This window comes from Taeniopygia guttata, chromosome 2 (assembly GCF_048771995.1).
Source record: "Taeniopygia guttata chromosome 2, bTaeGut7.mat, whole genome shotgun sequence".
Taxonomy (NCBI): Eukaryota; Metazoa; Chordata; class Aves; order Passeriformes; family Estrildidae; genus Taeniopygia; species Taeniopygia guttata.
The window spans coordinates 31577186-31598532 of NC_133026.1; the positions used below are offsets into that span (position 1 = coordinate 31577186).

Sequence of the window (21347 nt, forward strand, 5' to 3'; positions counted from 1 at the left end):
CACAATAGTGCTCTGGGGTCCCTCCTGCAGTGTGCTGAGATTCGCCTGCAGCTGGAGTTGTAGTTGGTGGTTGGATGCCTGGCTGGCACATAGGGAAGAGCCTCCACTGTCACAGCTGGGAGTGAATCTGAATTCCATAAAGTCATGCTACTTTTCTGCTTAATACCCCTTTAAGTTGATAAAAGGTAATTTTAACACAGGAATATTGCTGATTTTCTGACATCTTATGGTATCTAGAGGCTCAGCTTTAGGGAGAGAACTCCACAGTGGTCTGAATCCTGCCCTTATTACAGTTTGTCAGTCTATGTTTCGGAAGCACAGATAAGCAGGGGTGGTACAACTTTGGAAATATAAATTGTGGTGTCCAGTTCTGTTCAAGCTAAAGTTGATGGCAAAAATGCACTTCACTCCAAACAGGAATTTGATGATATGTGAAGTGTGTGAGCACCACTGTGATTAACCACTCTACTGTATTTCTTTAACCTACAGAGGATTTTTCTTCGACAGGAGTTACAGAGGTGAAGTAGAAAATCCATAGTATATGAACTCTGCATGTAGCAGTATGGTTTAATCTCTGTTCCTAGTTTTTAGGAATGTTTATTAAAAAATAATAAAGTATGTTGAAATACTGAGCTTCTGTGGTGATGAAGACTTGATGAATGCCAGTGCAAAATTAATTAATTGATATGCAAAACAGCTGGGGAAGGCTCATTTTGCTTTTTTACATGCTGACCGCATTATATTTCGGGTAGATTGAAGAAGAGTTTTGTGAATGAACCATCCTTAGAAACATACATGGACACACTTAACTTATATAGATATACTAAATTTTGGAAGTATTTCTTTGTTCCTGTGTTTCCATTTGTTCTTTTTCCTTCAGTATGTACAGCTACTCATCCAGAACTTAATGGTTTATGGGGATTTTATGGCTTCTGCCCACACCAGTGTGAGTGTCCTGAGTGCCAAGTACAATCATAACAAGAGGTAGTACAATTACACCACTCCAAATAGTTTCCTGGAGCAAATAATGCTTTATAATTTCCTCCTAGACAAAAAAAAAAAAAGGCTGTCATGACACTTGGTAAATGGCATGCAGAAGATTTTTCAGAAAGAAGGAAGGCAGCAGCTTTCCAGGTAAACTGTGAAAGCCACAACCTTTTCTTCCATTCTTTATAAATAATCTTTGTTTTATTGCAAATCTTGCAAATCATCATCACCTTTTCATTAGACTGATTAGTTGTGGAGTGGCATTTTTGTTACATTGACACTACTTGATTTTTGAAACTGTGGTTTATATATATATATTTTTTTTTAATAGAAACTCTTTGAGCTCTATAGCCACCTTTGGAAAGAGGGGACAATCCATTTAAGCAAGGACAAAATCTGGAGGCAGGAGGAGTGTAGTGGGGCTACTGTGAAATGGTGGGAGGGAAGCAAGTGCCACAGTAAAAGCTGAACTCGGGGAGAGAGAAGAGGCAGCTCCATACTTGTGGGTTTTGTGCGTGACCAGTGACCAGCTGAGGGGTAATGAGAGCAGGAGGAACATGTGTGAAGCGTTTCCATGAGCTGTTGTCACCTGCTTGTGAGGCTAGTGCCACTTAGCCCCACTCAGTGCTTCTGCTTACAGTTCCTCAGTGGCTGACCAGCCCACAAAGACAGAAAGAAGGGGAAATTGCTTGGAAACCTTTACCCCATCCCACCCACACACATGTTCCCTAATCCCCTTTGCAAATTCTGAAGACAAATCATAATCCAGTGATTCCTTGATTTAAAACTAAAATTCTGTGTGCTTTTATGCAAATAAAATGCTCAGCCGCAGGCTTTGCATGACATTGCATCATGATGCTGCTGCATGAGGTTAATAATGGGAGCTGGCTAGCTTATTCCCATTTTGTCAGCTGAAGACCTTCCAAAAAATGGTCAACAGAACAGCGTGGTTGAGTCTTTAAACTCTGTTTTTAATAAAGTAGCCTCTGCTAGTAAATTATTAAAATGCTCTTGTTTCTCTGATTTCTAATTTGATGAGGACCAAATGGTAATTGGACAATTTCATATGCTGCATGCTGTGCTGGCTGACAGACCCACAGCTCCAGGCACGATCTAGCCAGGCACTTGAACATTGAGCCATTTTTGCCCTGCACTCTGGAGCTTTACAGAAGAATATCAAATGAAGCACTGTTTAGTATTTTGCTTAAAGAAAAAGACATAAAGTCAGCTCAAACAAATTGAAAAATAAAATGAGTGGAGAGATTTGGGATCTCTACTGTCATCTGTTAAAACTCAATGTTACAGCTTTGTCAAATCAAATGGTCAAATTTTGAAAAGGTACATTCGGTCCATTTTGTAACATTTCAGGACCCCACCAAATTGGGAGAGCTGTCAAGACCTTCCATGTGATTAAAGTTTAAAGCCTCTAATATTTGTCTTCCACTTTGTCTTATCAGCCCTATCCAGATTAGATTACCAAGAACTCTCTGGTTAAAATATATCTTGACTAGCTCTCAGACAAAATGATTGGTAGCTTAGCAGAAAAACAAAAAAAAAACCCCAAACCATGTCAAACTCACAGTCATTTGAAAAAAATCTTTATATGTGAAAATATATTGTTACTGGATATTTTTATATGAGTTTCTCAACTGGCAGGCAATGAATTTTTATTTCAGCACAAAGCCAGATAGTTTTTGTTCAGCAGTCTCTGAGTGTGCCTCAACCTTTCAGCAAAGCTCTGCTGGAATTATCTGCTCAGAGTGAATACCAAGCATTTTTCATGGCATCCTTCTGCCTTTACATTGGCGCCTTTGCCGCGTGCAGCAGCTGCGCTTCTTGTGCACCGCTGAGACACCTGACTGCAGCCCCAGCCTCAGGAGCAGGACAGACATCTGAGCATCTCAGGCAAGCTCTGGGATCTGTGGTGGGTGCACCTAGGCTGCCATTATTAAATTATTTATGTCCACAAAATCCTGTCAGGTACAAACAGGAAAAACAAGATTAAAAAAATGAAAAGACAGTGCTGCTTGTTAGAAACCCACAAAACATGAATTTTGTTTTCAGTTCAGCTTTTGGGTCTCAGAACCATGCAGAATGCTCTGAATAATGCATTACCTTTTGCCCTGTAGGTAGAAGATCTAAAATCCAAACTTGCTACTCAAGAGACAGAACTGCAACTGAAAAATCAACATACTGAAGCTTTGATTGCTAAGATAGGGTTTCAGCCTGGGAAACTGAGCCAAGAAAAGGCCATTGCAGATGCGGAGGAGCTAAAGGTCAGTCTAATTCTCCTATTTACTGATGCTGAGCTATATTTAGCACAAAATAAACCTTTTTAGGTGAACAGTTTTGAACAACTTCCTCTCCAGGGAGCATAAAGTCTAAAGAATTATTATACTTACACATGTAACAGCATTTCACACCATGATTACCACTTGACCTTTCTTTACATTATGCCTTTTCCTAACCTTTTAGCTGTTCTAATGAGATGAAAGAACAATAAATACTGAACTCATTCAAGCATTTAATGGATGTGGATCTCGAGAATCAGACCTATTTGTAATACAGTAAAGGTCAGAGGGTCATATCTTAACACTTCAGATTTCTAAAGGCTTTGAGGCTCCAGGTAAATTGAACAACTCAATTGATACAGTTCATTCCACCATTTTACAAGGTATAAACCTTGAATATTAAGATTACAATAGCATTTCTGACAATATATGTCTTCAGTGTTGACTCTGCTTTTTGGTCTCAGTTCAGTCTGTTAGCATTAGTTATCAAGATCTGTGTTGGAAACACAAAAGAAGCATGGAAACATGTTTTACTGTTCACCACAGAATGAATAGAAATGCATAATTGTGGTAGTCTGTTATTTTACAGTTGGTTCTTCTGTAGTAGGTTTTAATATTCCTTGTTATAAGTTTGTGATGGTTCAGTCTATGTACCCCATTTGGCTTCCCTAATGGCTCAGTCCTGAGCTGTTTACCACAGTTTTCCCTGCCAAAATGTATGTCAATCCACATGTCAACCCACCTGTATACCTCCCTTGTTCCCTTGTCTCACCAAAGATAGCACACTCCTTTGGTTCTGGAGTGTTCCCTGTCTCTCATCCCTTCCTCAAAGCAGAATTGGGCTGTAAGGTTTGCTCCCTCCCCGTGTTGGCTCCTATTGGGGAGCCCTTACCCTGCACCCCTCCCCTAATGCCTCCTGTTGGTCACAGGTTGTGTCCTCCCCGTGTTCCCTCTACTCTTTAAAGTACCTCCTTCAGGTTCAGATTTGTCACTTGCCGTGACCCCCCTTGGGGATTAAATCCTCGGAGACTCAGACAAGTGTCCTTCCCTATTCCTGTGCCTCGGTTTCCCTGTGCTCTGTGCCCTGCTGCGCTCCCCATCCGCACCAGGCTGGGCACAGACTCGGGGCGGCCGCTCGGTGTCTGTCCTGTGGCCACAGTGGGACAGCAGCCGGGAACCTCCGTCCCATGGCTGCTGAGAGCCAGGTGCACATAATTTCAACAGGAGTCTAAAATTTCCATCTACAGTTGCAAGCGTGGCTTTTGAAATAAAGCACCAGCAGTATGGAGTGCTGTAAAGTGAAGTCCCTCTGCCTTTAGAGTCTGGAAGGCTCATTCAAGTCTGGCATTTTGCTGCAAACTCTCACGTATGCTATGTCATTGACCAATAGTGCAGAAAAGAGTTCTTGATTGACTTGTAGTAGTTGTCAATGCCTGATTTTGAGATATGGAAACTTCAAGTTTCCAATGATTTTGTAGTTTCCAGATACTGACTATCAGGGAAGACTATCCTGTCTAAACATTCAAAATTTCCTCTCATTTTCTTCAATTTTGTTTCTTAAATACTTACCACCAGATGCTATTTAATACCAAAAACCTTGTGTCTGATCCTAATTTTACTGAGAGAAAAGTAATTTTTGATACAGAGATAAATGAAGACATGATCAGTACCTTTATATTTCTCTGTATTAAGCTAATTTCAGACTTCAGCCTTTTTTTTGTTCCTTATCTCACACAGGACTTTAAAATGGCCATGAAGTTTCAAGTCCACATCATGCAATTAATTAAACTTGTACAAACGGGATCCAAGAGCTCAACACCCTATCAAACACTTCTCATGTGATGCTTTTCCTTTATTGGTTCCATATGCTTCTGATAAATTTGAATGTTCAAAATACACCCTTAACACAATTTTAATTACTTCATTAAGCAGCTAGGTGAAACACATAGAGTGATTATTGTGAGATAATCACATCTTTGGGCGACTTTGTTTCAGGGATGAAGTTCAGCGCCTGACACTAATGATTACTGTACTCCACTGTTCATTGCTTTATTGCACTTCTGAAATGTTTTCATTGGAAATGAAAGTGTCATTTTGTGCTACATTAATCTAAAACTGTTTCATAAGGCTAACGATAATTTCTAAACACTAATCTTCTCTCATTTTTTGTTACCAAAAAAAGCCCAGCAAATGAGAATACATCTTCAGCTAAGTAATTTGTGAAGACTCTTCCTAATTGATTAAAATATGTCACCCTATAAAAAATTATTTTTGCTTTCCTGGTCTATAGATTTTAAATTGGAGTTTACAAGAGCTTTTTGAGGTTTACAACCTTAAGCAAGTAAATACCTTGGAGGTATTGACTTGGAGTGAAGTATTACTTAAAAAAGAATAGGTGAAGAATGAAAATCACTTTAGATCTGATTTATTAGGAAAAGTGAGTTCAGTCTGCATTCTACATAACTGTGGCAGGGCTGCACACCTGTATAGTAATAAACAAGGGTTTTACCATGAACATGACACTGGAAAGGTTTATAAATACTAGGCAGTAACACTGCTGTCATTTTGCTGGCTGTTATTGTGTTCTGAATGTTGTCAGCCAGAGCAGCTTACACGTGAAGGTGAATATGCCATTGCTTTTTAAAACAGGACCTTCCCCTTTAAAGACAGAAAATGTACAGATCATGGTGTAGGTATATGTGTGACAGTGACACCAGCTGAGGATTAGGAACAAATCATAAAAGCTGCATCACAGGAGATGAGGGACATATTTAACTTGATTAGTAACTTGTCATTTATAATGTAATCCACATTGATTTTTAATATTTGTTATTTCCACAGATAGTGGCTGTGTGTGTCCTATCTAATAAATGTGTACATGGAAAATGTCCCCAGCAATTGTTGAAACAGGTTTTATAAGGGTATTAAATTCTTACAGAGACTTGTTACTGCCAATGCAGAGTGCTTGAGCCAAGTATTAACATCATGATCATTGTAATATCTTCTTTCTCTGTAATTAAACTAGGTTTAAGCAAGACCTGACAGGAAATGAGTCTGTGAGATGAGCATGAGGTACAAGAATAAGGATGAACCAAGTATAACTGACTTCAGCCTCAGGCAATGTATCTTTAAAAGCGTGTATGGTAATCTTCCAAATACACAATTGCTGATGATACAGAATGGCCCCAGGTTTACTCTCCCACATAAATTTGCACCAATGAAACCATAATCAGCTTTTAAACAGATAATTAAATTGTTGCAGAAAGTTGTGGAGGCACTCAGATTTCATGTAAGACTGATGCTAACTGATGTAAAGTCACTGATCTAAGCCACTATTAAGCCAAAATAAGTGTCTTGACAAAGCTGCTTGAACTGATGGTTATTCAATTTCCAAACCTGAAATTAAGTACAATGTTTCTCCCTTGTTGTGACCTAGAACATGAGGAACAAAAAGAAGGCAAATTTGGCTAAAGATGGAGGCTGGTTTGACAAATTTTACATGTTTTCCTAACCCCAAGACTGGAGTGAATATTTTGCTATTTATGGAAAGCTCCAGTGCAGCACTGAACCAGTCATTGCCTTCTTGGCATTTCATCTAATTATCTATAAGAACACCCTTTGAAGGGGAAGAAGGGACAGTGAAAGAAAAAAGTTCATGGGTCTCAAAATCTTAGCAAAAAGTCTTCACTCTTGTTTAGCTCCAGCTTTTTGCATTTGAACCTAGATCATGAAAGGCTTGCAGCTTACTGCTGCAATGGCACAGGCTATTGAGTTCCCCACTGAGTTCAGTAACTCCTCAGGAGTAATAGCCCTAATATGCCCCAGCTTTTTTGTACAGATACCTTACCTGATCTCCTGCCCTGCATTACTAGGTAACACCCCATCCCTCAGGCATGGCAGTCACACCACTCTGGTATCATCTACAAATTTGCTGAGGGTGAACTTGATCCCACTGTCTGTGTAATTGATTAAGATATTAAACTCTCCTGTGTCTCCTCCCAGCCTCTCATGCATCCCCAGTCCCCACACCAGCATGGCAGTACAGAAAGCAGAAAAAACTTGGGTCTGTGTAAGCTCTGCTCAGCAGCAATAAAACATCTCTGTATTATCAACCCTGTGTTCAGCACACACCCAAAACACAGCTCCAAACCAGCCACTCTGAAGAAAATTAACTCTATCCCAGCAAAAACCAGCATCCTGTCACATTAAGGGAAAGGGCCTAAGGACACAAAATTCTTTATAGGAAAGGTAAATATCAAATGGACATCAGATACTATCTGAAAGTAAATAATAGTTCAAAAAGAGAGTCAGAGAAAAAGAAAATAAATCACACCTTCATTTTCTTGCAGCTTCAATTTAGTGGGAGAAGATATGACCCTGCATTGCTCTTTTTTGTGTACCTTTGGTGACAAACTCAAGCCAGCTTGAGAACCATTGGGATTTATTGAATGCAAAACCAGGAGAAAATGAAAGGGAGAACATTTCATTATATTTATCTGATTTCCCAATAATTTCTCAAGCAAGACATAAATCACAGACTGTATTTGTGACAGTGAATACTTTTGTGTTTTGGGGAAAATATTTTTGCCTTGTACTGAACAGCATTTCTAAATCAATTAGCTAGTGCAGGATTCTAGGATTCTACCTTTGAGATGAAAGATTATTTTTATGCTTCTGCTTTAAAATAATTGAATGCTATATGCACTGGAACTTCTCACAGGTTGATGACTCTGCAAGATTTAATCAACTATGATAAGGAGCATATTTCTCAGCATTGTCTGAAGGTTGCCAAGGAACCTTACTTGAAGGATCCAGATTTCAACTCAAATATGTTCATACAAAATCCTTTGCAGCAGCTGGTCTCTGTGCCTAGGTCATCAATATAGCAAAATTAAGTGAGATATGTATATATCAGCTCTTGAACTAGCCCTGATGGGAGAATTTCAGTTAATGAATTTTTTATTATTTTAATTATTTATTTCAGTTTAGTGTTCTGGGGAGCATGTAACAACCACCAGAGATCAAGTGGGAAGTGTTCAGTACTTGGCAGTATGTGTGTGTGTATTTGCATTTAGCAGGAAGTGATAAAAAAGATGTAGCTGTCGAGGACTTTTCAACCATCATTACAATGCAACAGTTGGGAAATATTCTCCAGATGTACATGTTTCACTTGAAACATCCATCCTGGGTCTGGCTGGCATATGAGACAGGGTTTATCATTTGTGATTCCCTGGAGCACCTGGCAGCAGGATTTCTCCATTCATCCTAGCAATATAGCATGCTCATTTAATTACTGAGCAGTAAAAAACTTATCAATTGTAGATGAAATTTACTCAAGTGTAATGCCTGTCTGATTACCACCTGTATTCTAAAATCATGAAAGTGATACTTATAAATTAATTCTAGTTGGAGAGTAGACCCACTAAGGTTGCATTTAGTTCTGCTTAAAATGTCCTTCTATAGATTATCATAAGATCTGCTGTAGTCAGTAACGAAAGAAATCTTTGCCTCACTCATTGTCATGTAGAAAAATTGGTCTAAAGCAAAGGTATATTATGAAAGACTACTGGGATTATCTTAAAGTCTTTCATCAGAAGTAGTTTGTAATTTTTGTAAGGAAGTGAGACCAGTTTCTTCTCTAATGAACCAATGTCGCACGTCTTTTTCAAGGTGTATTGTGAGAGAAAACCAAAACATTACGCACTGACTCAGGCTAACACTGAATTAGCAGCAGCTACAGGAAAACTAGAAGTCATCAGGAAAAATCTTCTTGTAAGTATTTCTTGATTAATAAACTTCATTCTCTAACACCTTGAGCCCCCTTAATTTCATTAACATTTATTTAGTTATTTTAATGTGTTTAATTTGTATTGATTTTATTACTACCTCGTTCAACTATTAAAGGCATGCTCACGTTAGGGCTTATCACTATTTTCCCCACAAATATACTGAAGAACAATCTGCAGTTTGGGAGGCAGCACATGAAGCTGTTTACCCAAAATTACTGAATTTCCTCAAAGCCATCTAGGCACATCACAACCAATAGACTAATAACTGGAATGGTTAATTGGACTAATAATTGGAATGGTGGTTGAGAGAAGTAACTGACTGTGAGTTTTACAATGAATATGTGCCAAGTTTTTATACCAGTAATGACCTACTGCAGTATAGCAATAACACCCAGAAAGGGCTATAGAAGCTCACGCTCATTTGTGTTAAATTTTGTCATTAAACATATGATAAAAACAGCATCAAATCTCCTCTGATTCTTTGAAAGACCCACAAACACGGGTACACGTGTGTGCTCACGTGCACTCAGAAGAGGAAACTTTGGTTAGTCTTTTGCTGACAAGTGTCTTGTGAGTTAATGATGTAATTGAAGACCACACTTGTCATCAAGTATCTATTGAACTTTTGAGAGGGATTATTTGTTGTGTAAGTATGCATTTAGTGGAGCAACTGCAGCACAAAGCGTTCTTGATACAAAGACATCTTATGGTATCTTGGGAGATGGCGGGTGGAAGGAGTTTTTGCTGCAAGCTAATCAACCTTACTAAGCAAAGAAATCTTCAAATGCTTTCTTTGAAAGCTGTGACATTAATTAGTTTTAAAAGACTTTGACTTTGCTTCCGACCTTTTTGTTGGCAATATTTAGATCTGTAACCTCACAATTTAAGATATCAAGCAATAAACAAAGGCTGAGCAAATCTCTAATGTGGCATTTATTCTCATTGCTTTCTCTTGAATTAACATTTTAAAAGAATGACAAACATTCACTTTTCTGGAAACTCTCGCAAGCCTGTGAGTTATGATATTTTAGAATTTAATTCTTTATTTCGGGAATTTCCTGGTTTTCTTCCTGCTATTTTAATATCCTTTTTTTTTTTTTCTTGTTCTGAAGGAGATACCGTTTAATGGCTAAACAAAGATAGATTGTACCATCTGACTTTATCTTCTGATCCCTCTGACCCCCACCCCAAAAATCCCATCAGCTGTTACAGCAAGTATTTTTCTTCCATGTGAGACAGCCTTAGCCTTATGACCTTGGAGTTGCCCATTTAGATCAAAATCTACCCTAATGAAGCTTGGATCTGCACTAGAAGACAGCTTTATGGGAGCACCATGTTTTTTATTTCACACATCTATATTGATATATGACTTATAAGTACAAACACTTTTGGACAAAAATAGCCTTCTGGTGTTGTTTTGGGGATATTTTATATTTTTCTTCACATCAGTCACCCCTTAAACTCATGGAATCTTTTATTGTTTTAATGTGTTCCTCTGAAAAAACACAAATACATCTCTGACAGTATCTCAAATAACCTTTTCCTGGTTTAGGTGACCTCAAATTCAATCAGCCTCCAAATCCAAATAATTTTTTTGCATTTGTTCACTTCCCATTTTTTAAAAATTTGTTTACCTTTTTTTACATTTATTTACTTCCCCTTTTCTTACCTCATGCATTTTCTGAGGGTTGTTAGCAGCAGTATTTCTCTCAGTTGTGCTTAGATCCTAATAGGAAGAATTCTGTATTACAGGTGAAGTTGAAATTCCTTTGTATTTCTCTATTTCCTGTGTTAGGTCAGCAATTGTGATACTGACATTTACTATGAATATTTTTACTAACCACTTTTTAAAATCCATACTGCATATTCAACCAGGATTCCCTTTACATGGTGGGAGGATCCGTTAAAGCCGTTATAAAATAATAGCCATTAAAGCTATTATTTTTATAACTAATTCATACCCTTGCTGATCCACCTGATGAACTTTTCTAAGGAATTATAGCCTTAATTTTTAATTCTCTAGTAGATAGTACTCATAATAATAATAAGCTCCAGAGCTCATGGAGTTGTTGAACAGGTAACTCTACAGTTGGACAAATTCATTGTTGACAAATGCAAAATAACATATTTGAACTTTTTATGAGTACTTCTTGATTGCTGAAGAATTCAAAAAACTCATGAAGAACTCAAAGACAAATTTTTAAGTTATTCCTGTAATGAGTTGAGAGTAGGAGTAGATGACACCCAAAGATCCTTCTAAACTATATAATTTTATGATTCCAAAAATAAAATTGAAATTTAGTTCATCCAGTAATATTTTTTAAGATTAACTTCAGCAGAAGAATGAATAGGAAATACCTGTCTAGGAAGTGTGTCTACTATACATGCTAAGATATATTTCTAACATTTAAGTAAATGTTATATAGTAAAAACTCCTGCACATATCACTCAGGAAAACTTGGTTTTGACTTGTTTCTCATAACTGACTTTTGATTAGTCCATAAATTTGAAGATGTCAAGAAGAGATTCAGTTTTATGAAAAACCTTAAAAAATGTACCCTTAGATAATTAATGTCTTAACCTACCATTTCTGTACTGTGGATGATTGGCTTTTTTTTTTTTTTTTTTTTTTTTTTTAAGACAAATTATTCTTCTTGGGTATTTCTGTATTTGCTTTTTGTGGTCCACATGTTGCATTCATCTCTCAAGAAGAATGTCCAGTCTCTGTTTTTAGGTGCTCTACTATTCAGCCTCCAATCACAAGCTTCAGTTACAATGCAATCCTTTGCACAGGCCAGTGCAAAATATTGTGCATTCTAATATCTTGCAAATTCCGGATAGGAATGGGATTCTCATCTAATGTATCATCCTTTTTTTCCATTTGTGAGGTGATTGAAGTTACTGAATTCCACAAACTGCTTAACTGTATATATGCTATAGCCCAACAGCTTCCATGCATTTGCACTAGCAATGATTTCTCTACCTATTGTACTCAAACCATATAATTTCTCATTGATGGAGAGGAAATGTTAAAATGTTATTTAAAGAAAATATTTGAAAGTGATTGAAGTAACCTAATTTTAATTACATGTCTAATTTTATCTAATAGTTGTGTGGCAGACTGGAAGTTATCACAATGTCTGTAAGTAGTGCATAACATTAAGACACATATAAATGACATTGATAGCTTCCCAAGGACTGGCAACTAGAAGGAAAAAAAAAATTGGAAATTATCTTGTACCAGAACTTCAAACAATCTATGAAGCTTAGGAATTTTTTTCCAGAATTGTAACAAGTTGGGATCGTGACACTCACTTTATAAAATGATCATTCAAAAAGTTTTGCTTATAGGAAATTATATGGCTGAGAAATGCATTTCCTCTGATGGTTTCCTACCTGTGAAATGTTAGAGGATGATGAGAGACTGAGTTCATTAGAAAAGTTCAGCAGATGGAATGAAGTCTGCAGACTGGTGAGTGCAGGATCCCTTCCTGTCTTTGCACTTTGCTCTCTTGGGCTCATCCTTTTTCTCCATGTAAACATGTACAACATGGTCAACAGTGAATAAATTTCTCTGCAGATTTTCATCCCTATTCAATGATCCTGAACTGTGCTGTTAAACATTACATTTAAAAGCAGCTCGGCTTCCCCAGCTGGAAATTTACATTATTCCATATACTAAAGGACATGGTGTGCAATGTGCTGTTCATGCTGTGATGTACAGCAGTAGCATTAACCAGAATTAGCTGATGAAAAGATGCAAATTCAGCATGAAACATTGACATTTTTATTGTCCTCCATCTTTATAGTTCGAACAAAATGCTGCAGATATATCAGACAGTTTTCTTTGTCCTTTCTAGAGAGTTTAACATCTAGCAAAGTTTCAACAGTTCCATTTTCCAACCATGGTACTTCTTGATCTGCTTGATTTCATTCTTCATTCAGTATTTTGTAATGTGGACCTATGCAACCTGTTCCATCTGGTTCACGTCAGACTTTTTAAAGGTAAGATCCACTGTGTAAGGAAATCTATGAAATTAGTAAAAAGGGAAGGCAAACTTGCATTTTTTTCTGGGAAAACAAAAATGTACCATGCAGGCACTTCATAGCAACAGGAACTTAGATTTTATTTACCTTAACTGCTGACAAACCTGTGTAGCCCATCAGCCTGTAGGAAGCTCTTAGTGCTTAACTGAGTTATTTGAGTAAACAACTCAGAGTTGTGTCCATAAAAACAGGAATTCTTCTGATGTTAAAGGGAAGTCACTCTCTATATATGGACATTTTTCTGTGTCTGTCTCTCTGAGATATCAGTCAGCTGTATCCAGAAAGCAGGATTGCCCCCTATCCTTCAGTTTATTTCTTGCCCTTTTCCCTTTCAGTCATTTATTTGCTTGTCTCTTTTCCATCTTCCTCTATCAATTTTCTGAAGAATAAACTTGAAGGCAGAGCATCAGATGCTAGTGATCTCTGCTTCTGCACTCATGGATATTCTGTGCTCCCTGACTCATAATTCAGGTTCTTTCTGTTGGCAAAGAGAGAGAGGCAAGGATAGTTGTACATATTTTTCATATGGAAGTTTTTGTGGCCAGCAATTCTCAGCAATGATAACCAGTGCAGCTGTTAGTAATCAATAACACACCTTCAGTTTAGGCAGCACAGTTACTGACCTCCTTTCACTTTTCATGGGCTCCAGAATACATCTTTAAATGAGAAATGATGAGGGATCAGCTGCCCTCACAGTCAGTTCACAGCCAACACCCATCTGGGCAGGAGTGTTGATCTGCTGGAGGGTAGGGAGGCTCTGCAGAGTGAACTGGGCAGGCTCCCCTCCCAGGCAACAAGGACAAAGGAAAATGGCCTCAGGTTGTGTCACAGAATGATTAGATTGCATATTAGGAAAAATTTCTTCACCAAAAGGGTTGCTCAGTAGAGTCACCATCGCTGAAGGTATTTCAAAGATTAGTAGGTGTGGCATTTGGGGACATGGTTTAATGGTGGGCTTGGCAGTGCTGGGTTAACAGTTGGACTCTATGATCTTAAAGGTAATTGCTGACTTAAATTATTTTATGGTCTATAGGCAACATTGTAATAAATATTGTTACAGTAATCTTTAATGATGGTAAATATATACAGGCTGGTATAAATAATAGAAATACACTGTGTACTTCAAACATTTTAAATGTTCTGAAGATGATTAAAAACATTCTGTGGGGCATGATGACTATGAATCCTTTCTTGCATGTTAAATTTTTAATATCCCATCAAGTCCAACAATTGCTATATTGTAAATTGATTATAGTAAATGGAATGAAAAGGTAGTTAGGAAATATCAAAAGGTATTGTCTCTTCACAAGCAAAATTCTAAGTATTTTGAGTGGAAATAAATCAGATTTCCATCCTTCATGGGACTAGTTATCTGCTAAAAATATTTGTGAAAATTATGATTTTTTACATTCATATATATTTCACAATCAGTATGCCTATACTATGCAAGACAAAAAAAGAAAAGTAAAGTTTAGCGGTGCTAAGGCAAAAAAGTTGGGCCAAGCTGATCCTTTTTGCAGAAGTGGTGCAATTTTTATTATTTATCATTACAATCATTGCTATTAATATATGAGAGCACTTAAAATATACTCTGTGCCTGACAAGGATTATACAAGGGCACAGTCCAGCAGGCTTGCTATGGAGAGGAATGGCTCTCTGCTGTGATTTGTGGAACAGAGTTTCCTGGCATGAGCTTCCTCGAAAACAAATGTATTTAAAGTACATGGTTTATCCCATAAGAGGTTGAACTAAGGGTGCTGGAGTATAAAATGCAATATGTATTTCTGCTGTTGCTAGGCTTTATTTATGTTGCATGCTATGAAAAGATGACAAAAGGGAATGGTGTGTTTTGTAGTGACAACTTTCCTATTCAGAAATCATAGGATAAGAACTGCTGTGATAAAGGAGACTATTATGTATTAAAAAAAAGTCCCACAGATATTGAGGCATTGCTTACTGTTTGTCTCACTCTCTCATCTTTACTACCTGAGCCTTTGATGGATGAGTGTACTTGAATTATAGTCAGCTCTGTGTTATCATGCAGGCAAACTTGAGGTGTCTAGAAATAAGTCTCTCCTAAAAAAGAATAGAGAACTGTTACTGTGCTCCTTCTTCTTATTCCTTGAATGCTAGAATGATGAAGTTTTACTTATAGCCCATCTCTGTTAGATGCCCTTATTGAGGGCAAGTCCTCATACTTTTTGAGTATAAGTCCTCATTATTCTCTCAATTTAAGATTCATCACCATAAAAAGTGTATTGGCTGCCTCATTATCCCTAAAGAAATCGAATAGATTTCATTAATCTATAAGATGTATCTTTCCCCCTTTACCAATAAATTTCTTATTTTAAATTTATAAATAATTTCTAAATTTTCTGGTTGCACACCACCAATTCGAGCATCAAAATTTACAGAAGAGAGCAAAATCTCTGATCCTGCAAAAATGGTAAAAACAGCTTTTGTGGAGGTAAGCACATCTTGCTCCTGCTACTGTTCTTTCATTAAACCCCACAAAGGAAAATTTTGCCTTCAAGTGGAACTTGCTGTTGTAAGCTCTGTATGTTACTCTAGAGAAACAAATTGGTTTGAGGTAACTTATTTGAGGCACATGCAGTATGAAACCCCTGAAAGCAAAGTCAGGGATGTTGCTGCCTTCTGAGCAGAATGCAGAGTGGTTGAAGGTGCAGATCAGTGTGAAGATCTGCCCATGAGCAGATTACTGAATGTTTTTGTGTCTCCAGATTCATATGCAAAATGAAAATAATAATTCTGTCTTGAATTTTTTTTTTAATTGTTGTTAGTTAATATGATAGTCCAGGAGCTGCACGAAAAAGACCACAGAGTTTAGCAAAACATTTCCTCTGAAGTTTGTGTCCCTCAAAGTTAAAATTATTGTGATTAAAATATATTATTTGAAATAAAAATAACAATACTTATAAAAAGTAAACAAACCCCCAAACAACAAACCTTAGCTACACTATTTAACCATCTCTTTTCTGCATAAGCTTACATCTTCACTTGAGAAAGCATTTGAAGAAACAGATGATTAAACAGAATAAACAAAATTACTGGGCCAGCCAACAGGTTGGTTAAGTGACCTGAGGGGAGAAGATTTTGCCTGAATATTCATCTTAGTGAGAGTTTTTAAATAGTTGAAATTTTTTGTTGAACAGGAGGCTAAGACTATATTTTTGAAGATTGTGTGGGGAAAATAGGTAAAGGAAGTGCAGGAAGGCAGAAAGGTGACCAGATTACCTTTATTAGAAAACCTTTAAATTAAGAAAAAGACCCAACCAAACAACCCCAAACCACAACTAAACTCTCAATAAAATTGTGTGAAGTAAAATGTGCTGCACCAGAATTTTATTTCCTAAAAATCAAGTATTGCTGAGAAACTGATATTGGCATGATTGCTAGAGAGAAATCTCAATAACGAAGTCACCACATTTATACACAACTGTGAACACATTGTGACAGCCTGGGCAGCCTTTGGTTAATGAGCAGAAAGACTGAATAATCCTCTAGGTCAGGATGGAGCCGCCCTGCATCTGCCCTTGTTGCACTTTAGACTGCAAATAAGTGGAAGGCACCCATCAGATATTTGCTATTTGCTTTTGGTGTTTTACAGAAACTAATAATTTTTAAATAAGAATGAAATGTATTTATGGTAAAATTATATATATTTCACTGTGATTATTAGCTTTATTTGCAGACAAACATTATTAAAGCTGCCACATGCCTATTTAACAGAACCACTGGAGTCAGCCACAGCATTGCTGAGCAATCTCTCCTCAGTCTTACAGAAATTGTTCTGTTTCAATTCATCATCTAGAATTTTAACAATTCCTTTTTTTGACAAATACATGTATATGACAGGAAATAGAAGGTATAAGGAATATTTACACTATGACATGAGTTCCCAAGGTAATCTGAATAAATATTTTAAGTTGGCTTTCCTAAAATCCCTGTGATCTTCCTTTAAAAGATCAGAGTGGATACTTTTGTTTCTGCAAATATCTCAGCAGAGGCTAGCAATCATTATTAAATCAGTTTGGAAAAAAATTATTGTAAGAGCATAAAACTAATCAAAACCCCAGCAATTAAACAGATTTTTTTTTATTATTATTATGAAGTTACTATGCTAGAAATGTGAAATATGTAAATAATCTTTCCTCTGGTAGAAAAACAGTGAAGTTGATGTTAGTAAGTGCATATGAAAACTTTTGTTTGTCCCAAGACACCTGAGAGGGTCCCTATTGGCCTGGCCTTGCAGCCCTCCAAAGCCTTTGTAAAGTCTGTGCAAGTCAATGGCCTTAGCCCATGATTAGGCTCCAGGTCTTGAAGATTTACACATAGTTAAAAGAAGTTTATCTCCAAAATTTGAGGTTTTATTAGTGATCTTATTGTGTAAGTTAACGTGGAAAATATTGGAAAGGATTAATTGAGAATGTCAAGCCTTTTCCTCTGAGAATAAATTCTTTTTGACTAGAACAGGAGACAGTTAACTTCTGAAAAGCATCAAGACTGATGATTTTGTCTATATAGCATTGACCTGGAAGCTCAGCCATTCAGACTAATAAATCAGGCAATTTATATTTAATCATTAACTAACTCCCGAGCTGAACAGCTGTTCAAAATTAGAAATGGGTCACCCCGGCCAGGATGACATTACAGGCAATCTATAATGCATTAGAATAAAATTATAGTGATTTTTAACTGTCTGGAAATTTATTACACTGCATGTTCCAACTCTTAAACCCTTGTTAGCCAATGTCACTAGTGATTTATGGTGCTTGGCTGGCATGGTAAAATTACTGAAGATTTAAATAGACAATCATTCTATGTTTAGCAAATCTTCAAATTTCAAAGCTATTTTGGAGAATGAGCTGGGTACTCTTTATTGTTTATGACTTACCCATCAGTGCCAACAAGAAGAGAGAATGGATAAATCAAAAAGCCCCTTGTAAATTAATGGATTTATTGTCTTGTTGCCCTCAGTTAATGATTTAAAGAAAAATCCAATGACTTCTGTAGGCAAAAATGGATGTCTAAAATACTTCAAAGCAAAACTGCTATATTGCAGAGATTGCTGTTAGAACCTTTATCAGGAATAGTCCTTTACTTGTCACCCATTGTGCATCTCTTACGGATGGAACTGGGGTTTAGGAGGCCTCCTAAATAAACACACTCCAAATTCCTGTGTTTATATTGTGAAATACATACATGCTAGCTATTTTAAGCAGCATATTTGATTAAAGATATTTCTATTTTCTTAGTGGACCTTCTATATTCCTCTTTTATAACAAAAGGCTTTGAGACTTCTGTTATCATTGAATTCTGTGTCTGCCTTCCCAAGGTTGAATGTTTAACCACTTCAGCATTTCTGATTTTTCTGGAAAACATAAGTGGAAAATACTTCATGAATATAAAATTTAACAATTATTTTATTACTTTGGTTTTGTACACATAGAAAATTGTGTTTTAGATGAGAATGAGTTGTTACTTGAGGTTGATTATAATCTGTACAGCTTTCAGAAATGAGCACAAGTAAAAGTTTTCTTTTAAGCCCTGAAGCAGATGACACCAGCAAATAACAAGCATTTAGTATCAAATTACATGAAGTATAGAGGATACTTTCCATTCAGATATTTTCATTTATTTAGATTACATCATGTAAAGGACTGGAAAAATATTATTTGATTACTATTATTGCTCTGAAAAACAAATGTCCATATAGAGGCAGAGTATAAATGGCTGTCCTTATAAGTACTTCTGGGATGCTCCCCTTCTTTCCTGCCAGCCCTTTCTCTGCTTCAGTCACTGGAGAGTGATTTCCTGAGGTTTCCCTAATGCAAGTCAACAAACTATGAGACAACTTTATTTTATCTGCAGAATTTCAAACAGAGCAAACAAAGAAAAAAAGTTATGACAGTTAGTTCTTATTTTACATCAAGAATTACTCTAATGCGTGGTCAATTTTTACCTTCCTCTCCACGTTGAAGTTGTTTAAGCATGTATTCATGCATAGGTTTGTTCCTTTGTTGGGAACTGTACACACAGAACAATCAAAGCATAATGTGCCAAAACTGCTAGTTTGGGGTTTTTGACATGTCGAAAATCCTGAATGAAAAGGAGAGTATCCATCTGAAATTCTTTAGCAACCAGCTTAAATTTCAAATAGATGGTGGGCTGTCTTTATCACATAACTGTAATAAAATAACATCTTTCCACATAGCTGCTCATAATAAATCATCAGGATCTGAGACATCCCTGACTATTTACCCTAAATATCCCAGGGTTAGTATGGTTAAAATGAACTCTGCAAAAGAACAAGGGAAACATGGGCTCTCTGTAGGAAAAAATACATATATTTAAAAAATTATTCTAGAGTTTAACTTTGACAGAATCATTGCAGCTGGAGGGAACCTTCTGAGATATTCTAATCCATCCTCATTGATCAAACAGGATTGGTTAACCCAGATTGTCCAGGACCATGGAAATTACACAACATCTCAGGGCAGCCTGTGTGTTTGGCCACCTTCATCTTTTCTCCTGTCAAAATTCCATCATTGCAGCTTTAGCTGAGTAAGATTTCTGTAGTTAGTGGGTAAATGAAGAAAGATAAATAAGAGCAAAAACCCCTGCAGGTCTGCACAGAATCATAGAACATTTTGGGTTTGAAAGGGCCTTAAATACCATCTAAGTTCTAAACCCCCTGCTATGGGCAGGGACACCTACTCTGCTGTCTTTCTCCTCCCCTTGGGAAAAAAAAGAAAAAAAAGCAGAAGCGACATATTTTTTGAGGTTGAAACAATTTTTTCTTCCTCTTTCTTGTCTTCTAATATTCTTGTTTCCTTGCCTTTTCTGAATGTTGCTGGAAATGGCTGCCCTAGCAGCAGGACGCCAGATGCTGCCAATATTGAAGTGTGTCCACCACGCTTTATCTGATCTAGAAAAAGCACGAATTACTGAAAAAAAAACAGTAGAGAGAATATTTTACAAAGAGTTCTATCCCATTGTTTTCAGCCTCAAAGCTTTCAAGTCACCACCAGAAATTCTGGATTGTTTCCAGCCTTTGCAGTCTTTGGAAGTGTATCTCTTGCTGATGGAGCACTTCTCCTGTTGTAATTTTGTGTGCTTTTGGTTAATAACACAGAGATTAAACATTCTGTCACTTCCAAGGTGCTCAGGAGATAACATTTTCTAATCTTGCTTTGCAATCCATAAACGTGTTGGAGTCAGTCCATTGAAAACCTCAAAGCACAGAAGAAAACTTTTGTGTGGTGACGTCTTACTGACAGCAGCATTTGTGTCTTCCTTTGGACCCTTCATAAAACAATATCATCAGGAACCAAAGGGACATTTCTGGATCCCTTCTCTAAAGGTACAAAAAGTAAAATTTGAAGAACAGATCTGTATATACAAGTGCCTCATTGAAGGAATTTGTTTCCCAGAATATGTACATACATATATATATATGTATATGTATATATATGTATGCATATGTACATATGTATAAGTCCTCTAATGAGGACTTACATAGATACAGACAGATATAGACATAGACTATATAGATTATATAGATGATTGATATAGATGATATAGATATAGATAGATATATAGTGTGTGTGTGCACACATCTTTCCTCAGATTACAGGTATCTTTTGAGGGAAATGAAAGAGAGAGGTTCTGTGGCAGAAGAATATCCCTTCCCTTTTCAATTCTCAATGCCAAAGTCTGTTCTTTGTGACACCTTTATGACAGCAAATGCTGTAAAATTGATAGAGCTGTACAGAGACCTATTCTGCTTAGCTTCTCAGCTCCAGGAAGAGCATGTAGTTATGATAATCCCCATTTTTCTGCACATGAAGGAAACCATCATAGTACTCAGTAAATGCATAGTAGTTCAAATCCTTGCAGTTGTCTCTGCAAAGTTTTCTCCCTCATTACTTTTGAAGCTTTGGACCATTCTTTTCTTCCTCAGTGCAAATGCTCCTCACCACTTCCTACTTGTTTCCTATTTCTTACGTGCATTATATCATGATTAATGTAATTTATTCTCAGAAACATGTGAAATGAGCAGCACTTACCTCATTTTCAAGCACAGACCTATGATACAGCAGGCGAGCTGAATTATGAGGACCCTCTGGAAATTAAAAAGTTAAATCCAAATCCAAGTTTCCAAGGTCAGTACTCAGAACTGCGGGAACATCTCTTTTAGATGTTTGCATTA

The 21347-nt window shown here is 36.9% G+C and overlaps 1 protein-coding gene across 3 annotated transcripts in view; it reads left to right on the forward strand.

The window, feature by feature from the left end:
• DNAH11 (dynein axonemal heavy chain 11) overlaps positions 1-21347 on the forward strand; it is a 138057-nt gene that overhangs the window by 72684 nt on the left and 44026 nt on the right. For 2 of the 3 annotated variants that reach the window (XM_072925599.1, XM_072925595.1), the window contains 4 exons: positions 3117-3263; positions 8949-9050; positions 12419-12539; positions 12928-13072. Coding sequence is in view for 1 of the 3 variants with exons in the window: in XM_072925595.1 (XP_072781696.1) it covers positions 12973-13072 (100 nt within the window). In the remaining 2 variants the exon portion in view is untranslated. The other variant, XM_072925597.1, reaches the window with a different exon arrangement.